This window comes from Rousettus aegyptiacus, unplaced genomic scaffold (genome assembly GCF_014176215.1).
Source record: "Rousettus aegyptiacus isolate mRouAeg1 unplaced genomic scaffold, mRouAeg1.p scaffold_m13_p_5, whole genome shotgun sequence".
NCBI classification, from domain to species: domain Eukaryota; kingdom Metazoa; phylum Chordata; class Mammalia; order Chiroptera; family Pteropodidae; genus Rousettus; species Rousettus aegyptiacus.
The window spans coordinates 95043378-95059809 of record NW_023416308.1 but is presented as its reverse complement, the minus strand read 5'-3'; the positions used below and the strand labels follow the sequence as shown (position 1 = coordinate 95059809).

At 38.9% G+C, this 16432-nt stretch overlaps 1 protein-coding gene across 1 annotated transcript in view; it reads left to right on the top strand.

The window, feature by feature from the left end:
* LGR4 (leucine rich repeat containing G protein-coupled receptor 4) overlaps positions 1–16432 on the top strand; it is a 91260-nt gene that overhangs the window by 54426 nt on the left and 20402 nt on the right. The window contains exons 3-4 of the mRNA XM_016147417.2: positions 11721–11792; positions 13023–13094. Coding sequence (XP_016002903.2) covers positions 11721–11792; positions 13023–13094 — 144 coding nt within the window. The remainder of the gene's footprint in view (positions 1–11720; positions 11793–13022; positions 13095–16432) is intronic.

The following is a 16432-nucleotide window of genomic DNA, read 5'->3' as shown; positions in this document are numbered from 1 at the left end:
GAAATAACTTTTAATAAGAAGGATTAAGGAAGGTCTCATCAAAGAGTTCACATTTCTGGAGAGCCTTGAGAGATGGTAGGAGTTACAAAGAGATAAGGGAAAGGAGCAAAGACATGGAGACAGACTGGGATAGGTAGGAGGAATGATGTGGTTTGGTTGTAGTGCTGAACTCTCGAAAGGAAGTTATGGGAAACTAGACAGGAGTTTGGGGCCAGACTGAGAGGTCTTTCTTAGCTGACTAACAAGGAATTTCAACTTTTGAGTGGTTATTAAAGGTTGTTGAGCTAGGAAATGACTTGATCAGATATGACTCTCATTTAATGTAATCTTATTGCAGAGAGTAGGGTGACATCGAGAGAATGTAGGGCGACAAATGAAGATGCTAATGGCAATGGTGTAGGTGGGAATGATGAGAATCTGAACTAGGGAAGACGAGAGACTGAGGGGGATGAGGAACCTGTGCAAAAGATACTGTGGAAATAGAATCAAGGATGTCTCAGCCGGGATGACATAAGGTGTCACTGATAACACGTAATTTTAAGATTACCGGCAGTCTGGCGGTGCTTTGACAAAATTAAGGATAATACAGAAAGATAAATTGTTTTAGAAGAGAAGTTATTACATGCAGTTTTGAATATACATAATTGACTTTAGGTGAGATATGGGTGGGGACATGCAGGTGTAGAGTGTAGAACAGAGATTCATGGGTTTTAGATTATAGAATAGAGTATCATGGGTATAGATTTTGGAGCCTTTTATTTTGAGATGATTACTGGAAACATTAGATTGAAAAAGCTTGCCAAGGGAGAGAGGGTAGATGAAAAGGGAACGAAGCCAAAGACAACTCCTTGGGAAACACTTGAATCAGGGTGTGGGAAGAAGACCAAGTGCCAGAGGAGCAGGAGAACTAGGGCAGAACTATGCCCCAGGAGCTGTGGGAGGAGAGGTTTTTCACCAGAAATGAAAAATCAGCACTGACGTGCTGGAGAAAGGGGCCCATGGCCAGATACTGAGAAAAGGCCGGGGATTAAGCTTCTTGAGAATCATTTCAGTGGGTGTTTGAGTGATTTGGGGGTAAAGAAGTTCATCAAGAAGCAGACATTTGGGGACTGCTAGTAGATGGTTTCTGGTTTAGGGAAGTTGATGAAGCTTGGAATATGTACTCTATTTGACAGGAGTCCACAGTTTAAGAGGCAGAAACCCAGCTGAGGCATAATAGAGGATTTATTGTTTCATGTAGAACTAGAAAGTCCAGAGGTGGGGTTGACTTCAGATGGTACTGGATCTTAGTGTTTAAATGTCATGAGAGTTTTATCTTGCTCATCATTTCTTAGCTTCAACTGGCTCTACTTTTGTATTTTGGCTTTTGGCTTCATTCTTTTGTGTTGCAAATAGCTTGTCTCTATATAATGGGAAATATAACCTTTGGTAGCCCCAAGCACATCTTTGCATCTTGAGATCCAAAATGAATACCTAAAATCTTCCTCCCTGCGTTCAGCTGAAAACTATGAGGACTCTGGTTGGCCAGACTTCCCTCATGTGCCTGTCCTTGAGCCAACCATGCTACTCTTGTTCAGAGTGGTCTGGCCCAGCATGGGTCATGTCCTCATCTCCACTAGGACTACTTGGAATGGAGAAGTTTCCCCAAATGAATTAGAAGGGGGAAGAAAAAAGAGTTGTCATAGCCCACTAGAATCTGGTGATTAGGCACACTGTGGGAAATAACTTGTTTAACTGGGTTAGTCTGAAAAGAACAAAGGATTGCTGAAGAATAGAAAGGTCCCAGTTAAAGCCTAGGTAATTTAAATTTAGAGCAGAACCAAAGGGCTCTGTAACTTTGTCTTGTAGTGCTTGTAGCCTAGAAGTAGAGGTGATGAAAGATGTGATGTACTCAGAATTTGGGATGGAGAAGTCAGGATTTCATAGGGGACTAGGGGAAATCAAGCAATTCATTGTTAAAGTGTTTGACATGGATTCGGAAAGTGTAGAGAGGGAAATGAAACCACGGTTTGCTGGCTCATTTATTTATTTTAATCAAAGCTAACGATTTGTTCTTTGACGAAAAATAGTAGGGATGACAAGTAAATGAAAACATATTTGATTTTCTACTAGCATGTTTGAATTTTCCAGCAAGGAAACAGTCTAAGTCATTTCCTTTCTTGTATTGTTCACACCAAGTCAAGCTATGCTTGTTTAATACAATGTTATATGCTTTAGTAGAACCTTTAACTCAGAATTTATTATATTCCTCTGTTCACTACCAATTAGTTTGTATTATATGTATACATCAAATAAGATTATGTTGGAGATGCTAGAAATATTTGTATTACAGATATATTTGGCTTTTTAAGAAAATGACCGTAAAATTAATGGATACTCCATTTTAAAAATCTGGACTCATAGAAAAAGAAGGAGAGAGGAAAAATAATCACCCATTATCTCACTACTGAGAGATTCCCTTGGTTAATATTTTGTTACATATATTTCCAGACTTTGCTGAGTATATGTATGTAATTTCTTTTTTAAAATAGAATTTTACTATATTGATCATTTATGCTATACTTATCATTTAGCACATTATATTTCCATATTAATAGATCTAGTCTTTGCATTCATTAAATTAATATATAGAATTTCATCATTTAGATGCTTCACATTTTATGTAACCATCTCCTACTAATCAAGAGTTTCTTTTACTCTGTATCATTATAAACACCAATTTTATAAACATTCTTATTCTGCCTGTATTTGTGTCTTTAATGCAGTATCTCTACACTGCTTTTACCACAGTCTGTTGTGTAGTTTTTCTAAAGCCTCATTTCAGGATTATATTTGATTGTTTGTATTATATATACATATACGTGTGTGTGTGTGTGTGTGTGTATATATAAAAAACTCAAAATAACAGTGGCTTAAACATGTACGGCGCGCGCGCGCACACACACACACACACGCGCACACACACACACACCACTACTATTGTTGTGTTACAAGGTCAGCAGGGAAGTAGGACCTGATTCACAGCTCTGCAGTTTTAGGGTATAGCTAGCTACCATGTTAAGGTCAAAAAGGTAACTGTCTGCTGGAGCTGCAGCCATCATGACCCAGTACTCAGAGGCAGGAAGGAAGGAGGGAAGGAGGGAAGGAGGGAAGGAGGGAAGGAGGGAGGGAGGGAGAGGGAGGGAGGGAGGGAGGGAGGGAGGGAAGGAAGGAAGGAAGGAAGGAAGGAAGGAAGGAAGGAAGGAAGAAGTAGATATTTTACAGTAGCCAGCTTCAAGAACCATCTTGAATATACTATATGACACTTCTGCTTACATGTCATTGTCTAGACCTTAGTCACATGACACACTTCACATTGGAATCTTGGGAAATATGACCTTTGAGATGGACATATTGTCTGGACTAAAATATGGGTTCTATTACTAACAATGGTTATTGATTAGGCAATTAGTTAAGCTATTTTTGGCTACAAATAAAACAACTCAAACTACTATCTTGCATAGCAGGAAAACAACCCATAACCAATCCTACAGGATTGGTTAATGGAATTGTTAAGCCACCTCAAGAACTCAGGTTCTCTCCATCTTCCTAGTTTGCTCTCCCCAGCATGGACAGCACCATGGCTACAGTCCCTCCACATACTATATTCAGACATGACGGCATCCAGAAAGAGAAAAGTGTCATCCCTTCCAGTGTGTCTCTATTGAGGAAGAATGCTACCTTTCCCAGAAACTCCCAGCAAACTTCCTGTGACCAAAACTGGAGTCACATGTTCAACTCTAAGTCATTCACTAGAATGGGATCAGCATGATTGGCTAAGACCAGTCATTTACTCATGGAACTGAGTCATGTGAAGGAAGCAATATCTGAACAAATCCAGGATATTTGGTAGGCAACCAAGAATGTCTGCCACAGGAAGCCTCCTCTGGTTTTTCTTTTCTGAGTTCCTTTTGCATTTTCTGTTCCTCACCTCTTATTGCTGGATTGAGTGCCTTGTTATTTTATGCTCTTGGTGTATCAGTGTGTATTTGCCTTTTCAACTCCACTCACTTTTTTTTCTAAGGGCAAAGCCTGTTGTCACATGCTTTGTGTATGATCTTTGGTGACAGGAACCACATTTTTGAAATTAAACTTGAGGGAGGTGTTAAGTTACAGTGTTTTTTCTTATTTTTAATTTATTGGTTTCAGAGACTTTATCAGACTATATAAAAACTAAATGTCATGGAAGTTTTATGTTTAATAAATTAGCCTTACTTAAAAGAAACGAAATGAGAAATGTCCTTGGAAAACTCAGTACTTATTTTGCTGTACCTTTGGTGCTTGGCCTTTAAGAGTAGGTCAATATTTGTTGGTTGATATTTGCTGTAAAAATGTTTTAAAGCTGTAACATATTTCCTCATATGGTGGATATTGTACGTGTTTATTGTAAGAGAATAAATGACTAGTTTGTCAAGATAACTTTGCTCAGGAAATATAACCACTGCCAAGGTTTTTATTTCTTTATCTATAAACTAAGTCTTCTGTGGGTTGCTACAAGAGGAAATGGAAGATCCAAAGGCCAATTGGTGCAGGTGCAACTTAAGGATCTTTAAATTGAATAAGGCTCTTTTAGTATGTAGAAGAGTTGTAGATGGCCCGTAAACTGAATTTCAGCAAGAACAGACTTATTTTTTTGTTAAGCAGTATTGCTTTGGTTTTCATGCATTTAAACAGAAATATTTACTGTGATGTCTGTCTGTCTACCTGCCTGTGTCTGTCTGTATGTCTATCTATCTATATCTATCTATCTATATCTATCTATCCTCTTTATAAAGGAAGACTACTTTTAAAAACTTAGGAGTTTCCATGGTAGGGGTTCTCAATACACACATGTTCATAAAGCATACTCACTTTTTACAGATATTTACACAAAAGTTACATGAACATGTAAATCTCTTCCTGGTATGTGAAACAATAAGGTAAGTAAGTAAAACATTAGTTGATTCAGGAATCTGTTTTATTGTACCAGATGAGGTTTATTTAACGGAAAAGGATGCCATTTAGCTATTTAGCTAGCCCTCTGTATTCACTAAGAAAATAATTACATCCTTTGGTTTTCCTAAAGTCATTTATAGAAAATAACATAAGACTACATTGTTCTATTTCTAGAATTTACATTATTCTATTTACTTTGTGTTATTTCTAGGATTTACATTTTAAGTGGTTCTATAGGACCTTGAACAAAAAACATGGAAAAAAGTGGCTTACTTTCCTCATTTGTTTTAAAAAAAAAAAAAACAGGGTAGAGGGTGCGGCAATAAGGCTTCTTGGCCCACTATCCAGGGTTGTTTTAAAAGCCAGTAGAGTAGGATTATGAAAATAAAAAGTGCTACACAGATTTCAGGTTTTCATTGATATGTATTGGCACTAAATGTCTCTAGATGGGAACCAGTAGACCTCTTGAGGTCTTTGTTTTTCACAGGCAGCAGCAGAATTCTGAGCAGGAAGAAGGGCCTTAACATGTAAATAAATATCTGATTAAGGACTTATATTAGAAGTATGTATTATGTTTTTTTTTGCTTTTACTTTATAAGGCTTGTCCAAATTTTAGATCCTGCTGATTTCAAATTATATTTAATAAGAGAATGTCACTCACCTCCTGTTGGATGCTTTCCTGTGGCCATATTTGCCCAGTTCAGTTTTGATCTGGAAATGCTTTCTCTGAAGGCAGCGCCCTGGGCTGGTGGTTGTGTCTGTTGTAATTTGCATGTAGCATTATGCTGTGCTGATCCACCTACTTGAGAAAATTGAATGGCATTGCAAGAGAGGCAGCCTAGACATGTTTGTGTACAGTCTGTGGTAGTTTGTATGTGAGGGGTAGATAAAGGTAGCTCAGAAGGGAAGGGTGGTTCTCAAAGTAATTTTCTGTGAGGACTCGAGAATAGCACAATTCCGGGCCACCTGGTAAGTAAGCACCTCTGCAAAATGAAGGTAGTCATATGAATGCACGGGCGTCTGTGGCTGCTCACTCTTCTGGTTTTTCATCTACTCCTCAAACTCTCCATAATGTGTTAGAGAAATTGCCAGGAGTAAAGCCCCTCTCGTTTGTACGAGAAGTGTGCTTCGACCTTCCTGCCGCAGTTGCTTTGCCTTCGTCTGCTTGCTCCACCCCAGGCTCCTAACAGCAGCTGCTGGAAGCTACCAAACCCTCCCCTGCCCTTCCCCCATCTCGGTCCACATGTCTAGTCAGTGTAGATTGTAGTCCGTACTCTTCTGATTCTTGGCTAGAATTCCAGCCACATGGCTACAATGAAATTTCTGTTAACAGACTACAAGAAACCTAAATCCAGGCATTTCTCAGAGAAATAAACACCAATGGCTTATTCTCTATTTTACACTTGCCTGTCTTGTTTGTTTATATGGCTTCCCAAGTGAAGAAATCCCAGTCTAATTCAGCACGTAGATTACCTTCTGAAATGTGGCCTACTTGTTCACACACACCATTGACCAGCATCCATTTAACCAGCCCTGTCACTGCTTCCCCCTCTGGAAGGATGGCAGATAGAAAATATCGTGTAGCATATGCATTTAGAATACAGGATATAATTGAACTCTAGCTTCCTCTGGAAGGAGCCCCTAATATGAATTTGTAGACCTTATGAATAATAAATGCACACAAAACTGATTCACAAAGACATTATACACTGAGCCACTTGTATCCTGTTTCCTGGAAGGGTTCCAAATCCACAGGGGGAGCGGAAGTCTAGTGGATTACTGTTTTCCTCTCCTCGACCCTTTCTCAGTCTTGGCTCTCTGTGCTTCTGGGATTGTTGTAACAAGCAGAATGAATGGCAGTTGCCTTGAGGTAGCCTGGGTCCTTATATGAAGTCCTGCTATACTTGTCTTAATTCTGTGTGATCATGTGTGTGACCCAGAGTGTGTTGAGCTAATACTCTTGACCACTGGACTGATGTGCCTGTGTTTAAAGTCCACCCTGCCTCCTTCCCCTTAAGAAAGTATACTACCATAATATGTTAAGAAAGAGAATTGTTGCTGTAGCATTTTAAAATCTAGCCAAATAGTTCTTTCTTGTTAGAAGAATGGAGTAGAAATGAAACAAGAGAAGAAAACCTCCCAGAAAGTGAAGAGAATCAGAATCAGTAAGTTTTTCTACTCTTTAAGTAGCAGTGTTACCTTTTTGAATCCAGAGACATATCTTGGGGATTAGTTGAGGCATTATAGCAAATACCAAGGGTATTCTACTTGTCAGGCCCCATGCAATAGGTTACAAAATTAATATAACCTAGTCCTTGCCTTTAACGGACATATAACTCAATTGAAGGATTTGCAACAAAGTCATAGTAACTAGAAACAATATAAGATGTGTACAATGAGGGAGGTTTGTAGAGTCAAAGGGAGGTGATATAAAGGTTTCATATGATGGTAGTATCCTACTTGGACAGTGATGATGAATAAGGTTTCAATTGGCAGAGGCTGGAATGGGGGTATTTCAGGTGAAGGAAGTGTCATGAGCAGAGTCAGAGACGGAAAAGCATAGTGTATTAAATTGCAGATACAAGAAACGCTGGAGAACTAGATGGGAAAGGAAGAAGAGGACCATATTGAAGGGGTTATTCAGCAGGGAAAAAAGCCTTTGGGAAAATGCTCAGAGTTGTGCTTTTTAAGATTTAGATCCCAACGGTATTATAATTAAGTGGTTGGAGGCAGGAGCCTTGTGGAAATTCATGGCAATAACCCAGGTGGAAAAATAAATGAGGGCCTGGAGTTAGGTGACAACAGGAAGAGTAAAAGCATAGGTGGATTGACACCTTACAGCCAGGGTCTTTATGGCCTTTGGAGACTGGGAAGGTTGAGGGTACAGAGGGGAGATGTAAGTGATTCCTGGGACTGTATACTCTCAGCAAACACACAAGTATACCACTTTAATTTCTGTGTTCTCACCTTACTGATTTTTTTTTTCCTTCAGGGCTTCACAGAAATTGAAAGAATATTAAAAATTTATAAATATCATCATTTACCAAATTGAAAAGTTTTTCTGGAGCGAGCCAATAGGTTCTCATGACGCGTAAAGCTTACAAAAAACTAAGTGTAGCACAGACAACCTCAGGCATAGAATGGAAGTAGTGGGTTTTCGGTACTAAAGGACCATTGGTGACAAACTCTTTCTTGAGATCAGCCACCTCTTTTTCCTTGGGAGTTGCTAAAAAAGCACAACGGAGAATGCTATAATCCCCCACCTTTGGCACCCAGAGGTTCCATCCTTTCCCCTTCCCACTGGTCATCTTTGGCTGTGGGAGACATGGCACTGGAAACTCCTGTATAAACTTGCAGTTCTGAGCACCCGATGCCGTGATCCTTGCTTGTGAGCGCTTATCTGCTGGGTGAGAGCTGTTGCAGCTCAAACAAGGCTATTAACTTGCCCAAGTCCAACTTTTTTCCACTTCTCTGGGAATTATTTCCCAACCTTTTGGTGACACTTCAGAAGTATCACGGTACAGGAGAAAGTGGATAAGCCTTGGAATGCTTGCTCCTCTGCTCACCAGCTGTGTGACTTATGCCAAGACACCTAACCTCTTAGGGACTCAGAGAAGTGGGCTATTGTTATGAGATGATTAACATGAAAAAGAATGTCTGTAAACCCCTATCATGGTGCCTGTATCTACTGTGGGCTCATTGCAGAGTGGGTTTTTCCTTCCAGAAATGCTGACTTCGTCCCTAACCCTGTTATTCACTCACTTTCCTTCTCTGGATCTGCGATTTTGGATGTGAAGCGTCCTTAAGGTCTGCTCTAAGAAACATTGGCTCATAAAATAAGCAAAAGAGGCTTTGGAGGGTGCAGTTGCTGAAGCTGCAGAGCCTTTACCTGGCTGCTGCATTGATTCTTCATTAGCATAGCAGCTTGGCGAATGTGCGTAGATGCATTCCTGAAGGCTCCACACAGTATGTGTACTCCAGTAAGAAAGGAAGTAATTAAAGCAGCGAGAGGTAGTGGCCCCCTTCTCAGCATCACCACCACCCACCGCATCCTAGTAATGCTGATTTCTCCAGGTGGTGGGCTTGCATCTCAGGGTAAGCCACATGCAGAGAGCTCATCTGGTAGTTTCCAGTAATGATAAATAGTGGAGAAAGAAAGGATGCTTTTTGAAGTTGGTTACTTTTGTTTTCCCACGACTTATAAAGGGGCAGAGATTTAGGAAAAGGAAGCAAATGTTTTGGCTCATGTGATTAAACACTCTTTTCTCTTGACAAGTAAAGGTAATCAAGTTCTCTGCATTTTGCCACTTCCTTTGTTAAATTATAAAATATTCTTTTTCATGAGCTCCAGTACAATAGACTGAATTCTTCAAGGAAAGCCCATAGATATGGGGACAGTCAAAGAGCTAATATTAGTGACAAAAGAATAAGAAACCTGTAACAACCTCGATCTGTTTATAGTGTTTGTTTGTTTGGCAGACTCGACATTTTAATGCTGGTCTTGCAGATAATGTGGAGGAGCAGTCATAGTTACGTGGCTACTTGCAGACCTATGGGAAGGAGAAGGCTGTTGCCTCTTGTAGTCCTTATGGTACAATTTGATCTTTTAAGGGTGTGATCTGAACACTGCATTACAGCTGTGAGCATTATCAATCGAAAGTCCCCTGAGAGAGTGTGCACTAAGCCTGCACCAAGATAGACTGTGGGGTGCTAAGCACAAGAAATTCTGTGAAAGCAGTTTCTGAGTAATGAGTTCGCCTATTGGTGAATAACAGCGGTGTGAGATGCATGCCCTGTTCTTGGGAGTGTTTGTACTTGGCCTCTGAGACTATTGTGCAAGAAACAGCCAGTAGAAGTTACTTTGTCATCAAGTTCGAGTTCTAAGAATTTGTACATAAGAATGGAAATTTTCATGGAAAGTAACACTGAAATTCGATATGTAAGGGGCGAAGATGAGAAGGTGAGGTGTGAAGCATTTAAGGACATAGTAATGAAGCTGGCTAGTTCAGAACCAAGAGGATTTGTTGAGGAGAAACATTTTTAAATGGAAGGTAGTCCCGCAGAGGTCTTAAAACCATCTTCAATCCCTCATTTTACATACGATGACTTCTAAGAGGTAAAATGCTATGAGCCCAGATTGTGGGAAGCCTCAAAAGGCAGGCAGTATAGAGAGCTCAGGCGCTAGGGTACCTTATGAGAAGCAAATTCCTAAACTAAATTTAGGAATTTAGTTTAGCGGCATGAATCCTCTGCTAAAACTGTGGTGTCTGAAAATCCAGCATTGTTATCTTTGCTGTTAAAGAAATGACAGACTCACTTTTGGTTTCTGAGTCTTCTGCTTATTTCCCTTTTTTCACTCCTCTACCACACCCTCACCCAACACACACACACACACATCTTCAGTACACATTTCTATGTTAATACTAGGTGAAGATCAAGTATTATCCTTTCCAAAGCCGTTTGCATTTTAACTGGAAAAAAAACTTCAAGAAAGTAACAATGCATCTAGAGTTTCAGACCTCGGTGACTTCAGATTTTAGGAAGGATAAAGGAGCCTTCCTGTGTTTCTAAAATTCAGGTGTGTAAGAGGAACAGATTGGAAGGAGGGGGACACCTCAAGTCTAAGAAGAGGCTGGTGAGTGCCTGACACTTAGTAGGCACTCGTATTTGTTAATGAATGAATGATTTGATGGATAAGGCTCAAGAGTGCAGGGTGCTTACACAGAGAAGAGAAAGGATGATGGAAATAGAAGCTTTAAATGAGGAATTAATATGACTTGGTGACTATGTGATCCCAACATATGAGAGGGAGAGAGCATTTAAAAAAAAAATTATATATGACAAACCTCGTCACTTGGGAGAATACTCCCGATGGAATCAGGAAACCGAGACAGTGCTGACTTTAATCATGTGGGCACACAACTATCATTTTAAGTCAATACTTGAAAAACTTCCTTCAGTTCACCTGTTTATAAGTTACTTATATGAGTTGCTTTCCTATTTCCTGCTTCTTCTCCTTCAAGTCCTCTGTTCAACTTTTTCTCCCTTTTATGTGTCTGGGAAAATGGAAGGGAAACGTAGGCATCAGAATGAATGGTGTGCTCAGATCTCTTACGAAAGGACTCAAATTCTTGTCCTTATTCTTACTCCCCCTTAAATTTGTCACTTCAAAATTTCTTTACAGCAACGTTGATTTAAGAAATAACCTGTAGGCCTTCTGTTTGGAAAGCTGTGCTTACAATGACTTTTGCTTTTTGCCTGTCTTTTGCATGGAATATGCTGCCCTAGGTTATGGAGAGATAACAGGCTGACTTGACTCTTGAAGGCATTCCTCCTTGACAGACTGGTTTGCTCTGATCTGAATAAACAGGACTGTCTACCGACCAGTATTCTGTATTTATGAGGCACTTGGAAAACACTGCAAGCTACAGAGAGTGACCATGAATAGCAAACTTAATTTGGTTTAATGTGTTTTGGCTTGCTTGACCTCACCAGAATAAAAATGTGCCTGTTTAAATTATTGTATTGGGAGTTTAAAAAAAATTCTAGAGACATTCATCTCACTGGAAGACTCTTAGGATTGCTTTTGCAGAGGTTTAAGTCCATGTTTAATGTCACATAGACTTGAGAAATGTTTAACATAGAGCTTTAATCACAGATTAGGTAATTGTGAGTTCTGAATTTTAAGAGTCTGAATTACAGTTTTTTTTTTTCTCTTGCTTGCTACTTTTTTTTTTCCCCCCTAGACGATTGGCTGGCAACGACCTTTCTTTTATCCACCCAAAGGCCTTGTCTGGGTTGAAAGAACTCAAAGTTCTGTAAGTAATGCAATTTTAGAGTTTCACAGCTGGCTGTGTGTTTTCTTTCTGCATAGTCAACATGCTTGGAGCTAGGTTAAGCACAGTTTCTTTTAGTTCAGGATTAAAAGATTTAAGGAGTGGCCAATGGTAGTGTGGGAGGCTAGAGGTTGAGTTAGACAACCTTCGGTCTAGATAACAAAAGTTAAAATCTAAATAATAGGTATTCTGACCTATAGTGCATTATGGTTAGGCTTTTTGTGTGGCTAATGCATGAAATAAAAATCATATTTAAGCTCTACTAGTAGGATTTTGTTTATACCTGTTTTCTAGCTATAAGAACTTTGAATTAGCTGACCCTAAAAGGAAGAAGGCTTACAAGAGCTCCAAATGTTAAAATAATTTTAGAGCTAGAGAACATTGAGATGCCTGTGATTTATATAGCCTGTGAGTGACCAGGACATAAATTCCTGGAGTGGTCAGGAGTTTGGAAGGTGGAGGATTGGGAACCAGGCCACTGACTGCCAGCCCCACTTCTACCACTGCCACTGCCTTGCTGGGTGACTGCCTGCAAGTCACTAGGCCCCTCTGGTTCAGTGAGCTACGTGGGCCCTTTACCATTCCATTCTGTGTTTATGATTTATGACAAGCCGTTATTTTATTAATGTAACAAGGTATAGCTTTAAGCAGAAACTGTAAGGACTTCATTTTTCATACTGATCCAGTCCTTAACTATTAGATGATTAAAGCTCTGTTTTTGCTGTGACCCTGCATTTACTGAGACATGGCTACTGCCCACTAAATGCTCAGAGTCTTTTATCCTCTTGGCAAAATTGGCCTTACCTAATGTCCGTGTTTCCAGGCTCTGTTTTATTCTGTCTTGAAAAGGCCTTAGATTCCACTGGGTTTGCTGTTATTCCTCCCAGTTAACTTGTTACGCCTCCCAGTTACCATGAACAGGACGACCTAGGGTGATGCATGTTAATTAATTCCTGAGCGTGACACAGCCCCTGGAGATGTAGCTCTCGCAGCAGGTCTGTTAGGAGATGGCTTGCGTTTCATTTCTGTCTTTACAACAAATGCTTCTTGTTTTTTTTGCAATTCTCTTGTCTTGGGTACTTTCTACCTGATCTTTCCCCCCTTCATCCCTGTCATTGGAAATACTTTTTTTGGAAAGAAATGACTCCGAATTCTTCTAAGAAAAAATGGTAACAATTGTTTGTTATTTACTAACCAAAAATTTCCTTCCAGAACCCTCCAAAACAATCAATTGAAAACAGTACCCAGCGAAGCCATTCGTGGACTGAGTGCTTTGCAGTCTTTGTAAGTAACTTTTTGGTTTTCTGCATTTTTGACTCATTAGGAGACCATCTGGCTGCTAAACGTGTAAAGAACTGGGATTTCAGGGAAAGGAGGGATTTATCCTTTCATCTGGAATGAAAATGGGGCTGGCCATTTGCTACTATTGAAATATCCTTTGGTGAGAAAGAAGCGGGTGGTTCACTTTACCTCCTCTCTTGTCTCAAGGGTGAGAGAAAGCTACAAGTGTACATGGCTGGGTATAATTCCATGAGCTTGTATGTGGCAGGTGATCATCACTTCTTTGGAATTAGAGTTATATGTGTACACAAGGCCCAGTGTCTTGAACCATGTCAAGAAACAGTCAGAAAGAGGTTTCTGTTTCAGGTGGTAATGATAATCAGAACAAATTGATTATAGTTCTTTATCTGTGGACATTGAACACACATTGAGGGCGGTAATTTAATCTCCTTCTTTTCAGGTTTTTCTTTTTGAGGGAAGTTTGGTTTTATGTGGCGTGTTCAAGATTTCAGCATTTGGTTTTTACCATGTTCAGCCACTAATTTCAGAAGTTTTTTCATATAGCACTTCACTTTGTTCTTTTTTGCATTTTTTCGTGTGTGTGTGTGTGTGTGTGTGTGTTTGTGTGTGTGCATATGTAAACCTGAAGAATGGGTATCGTTGCTGCTGGGGTTGGGTATGTACACCCTTCTTCCCCTTCTGTTGGATGGATCAGGTAAGCAATATTGGTATCACAGGGACCATGCAAATCCACAGAAGATTTTGAAGATACAACTGTTTTTCTATTAAATACACGGGTATTTGTTAATGACTAGCATACATGCTATGGACTAGTGTTGCGACCACACCTTTAGGTCTCTCCGTTCCTGGGGTAGAAGATCAGCGTCCTATGTTGAGGAGAGAGGGGACGGAATTTGAAGGAAAAGGGTGAGAAGCACTGAACTGAAACATAAGGTTACTGCGATTAAACTTTTGCCAAGATTAAGAAAAGCCCTGTGCATATTTGTCTGTCAGAATGTTTGCATCATTTACAAAAAGAAATTCAGATAAGTTCACATTTATTAGAATTCTGAAACAGGCCTATTTGGTTTTGAATTTCCACTTTGCTACTTACTGTTTGTGTGATGCTGGGCAAGTTATTTAAAATTACACAGTAGTTTGCTCATTACTCACCACGCACTTTAAGGCATGCAAAGACTTTTGACAATATCTGACAGGTAGTAAGAGCTCAATAAACATTTGCAGAATCTATTAATATTAATAATGATGATATATTTTATCAGCTCTTTCATTACTGATTTACCCAATTTGCATAACTAGCTGAAGGGAATGTCTTTGAAAGTAATGAAAAAGCATTCTTCAAAACAAGGAACTTTGTTAGTTATTCTACTAGAACAATGAATACAAATACCGTTGCTTTTGTTCGTGTTCTAATACTAAATACAATGGGACTAGGGCAGTTTCTCAAAGTATGGCACTTTGACCCTGCAACAGAATCACTAGGGGGAAATTGCTAAAATGCAGATCCCTTGGCCATATCCTAGAAGAGGTGATGTTTTCTCTTTAAAGATCCAGAAAGCTTTATTTAAAAAAATTTGCCCAGATAATTCTCATGTACGTGGAAGTTTTGAGAATCGCTCTGAATAAAAAGTTGTAATAGTTACCACATTTATGTGTTTTGGGTTATAAAATTAGATTTTAACCACATCACATATTTGTATGCTAATTTGTTCCATAGGGTTTTCTTTTTTTAATTGATTGCCCTTTGAAATAACTGTAAGCTTTGTAGGAGATGCATGTGTTACAGAAGACTCAGGTGAAAACAATTGAACCACTTGACCCATCAGCTTGCGAATACAAAACCATTTTAACTGCACTCAAAACACATCACTGGAAGCTGTAAATTATAAATGACCTTCTGATTTTAGACTAGATATTCTAGTAGTTAATGGGAAGTAAATGTTTAATAAAAATATGTATTAATAAAGCATATTTTCTGCTGTAAAGATTAAACTTTGTAGTGTATCTAATGTCATAAAAAAGGAGTATCCAAGGTTAGTCTAGTTGAAATAAAAGTTTAAAGTAATAATATGTATATTAAGTAGTTCATTTCACCAAAGTGCCAAGTTATGGAATCTAAGAATTTGTTATTCACCATAACGAATTGAGCAGATTCTGAGTAGACTTTCAGTGAGTTGATTGGAACGAGCTCCTTTACAGAAACGGGGCTTTGCTGCCTCTACACCCTTTCCACCCTCAGACAGATGTACACAGAGGAAGCCATCTTTCCTCACTCAGATCTGAATTCATTAGACATTTTAGATAGTCCCCCATTTTCTTGTGCTTCTTCAGAGTTCATTTTACTTCAAGACCTCCATACAGAATTATTTTTATTTCCCAAGACTCAATCATTTTGTGTAGTTTAAAGGCTAAGAATGAGAAGACTAATAATCTTTGAACTTTAGAAGAGAAAAATTACCAAGAAAACATACAAATAGATTCTTTGTAATTTGTAGTCAATAAGTACGTTAAAGGCATTTACTGTCATCTTAGATGATTTAATGTGTTTTTCACAGGAATTGTTGGTTTCTTCCTCTGAAATACTGTTTTAAACCAGCGTACTGTGATCATTACTCATTGAGCGAGTTGCATTGTTTAAATTATGTCCAAAATTAGGATGGAGGGTTGGCGTGAGGAGAGGAGTCAAAACAATATTTTGTTATAAAAAAAAAGGCATTGAGATGTTTTTATGTGTATCAGAAACACAAGGAGCTATGTGTCAGGCCTGTTTTATTTGAGAAGGAAATGTTCATGGGTTTGTTAGCTTAGTGGGTGTAGTGGTCAAGTTAGATAGAATTGAAATTCTGTCACTGTGTAAAACAGTCTTATCAGTACTTGAGTCAGTTTGCAAATCTGATCTTCAGACCTGAATTACATGAGAGATTTCCTTGTGGTTTTGAAGTAGTGCTTAAAAGGTGCAAAGTTCATTAGGGTTTGAAATTGACCAGAAGTGGTTTGATGCAAGTGAGTGATGCTGACTATAAAATTTGAAAGTGAATTGTTCATATTCATAAAGACAGTGTGTAACATTCTTCCACAAAGCCATGAAAATGGCTAAAGCATTGCCTGAGGAGGATATTAAAATGACATGTCAGAATTTGCTCCACTAGATTTTTTTTCTTTGTATTATATCATATTTACGTTGAATATTAAAAGATTCCAAAGACTAAGTTTTCTAGGTTTTCCACAATAGCAGAATTTCTTAACTATTTTAAACTAGAAACTGGTAACAAAATGTATTTACATTATTGCTAAGTTAAAAGTAGAAAAAGAGAGAGCTG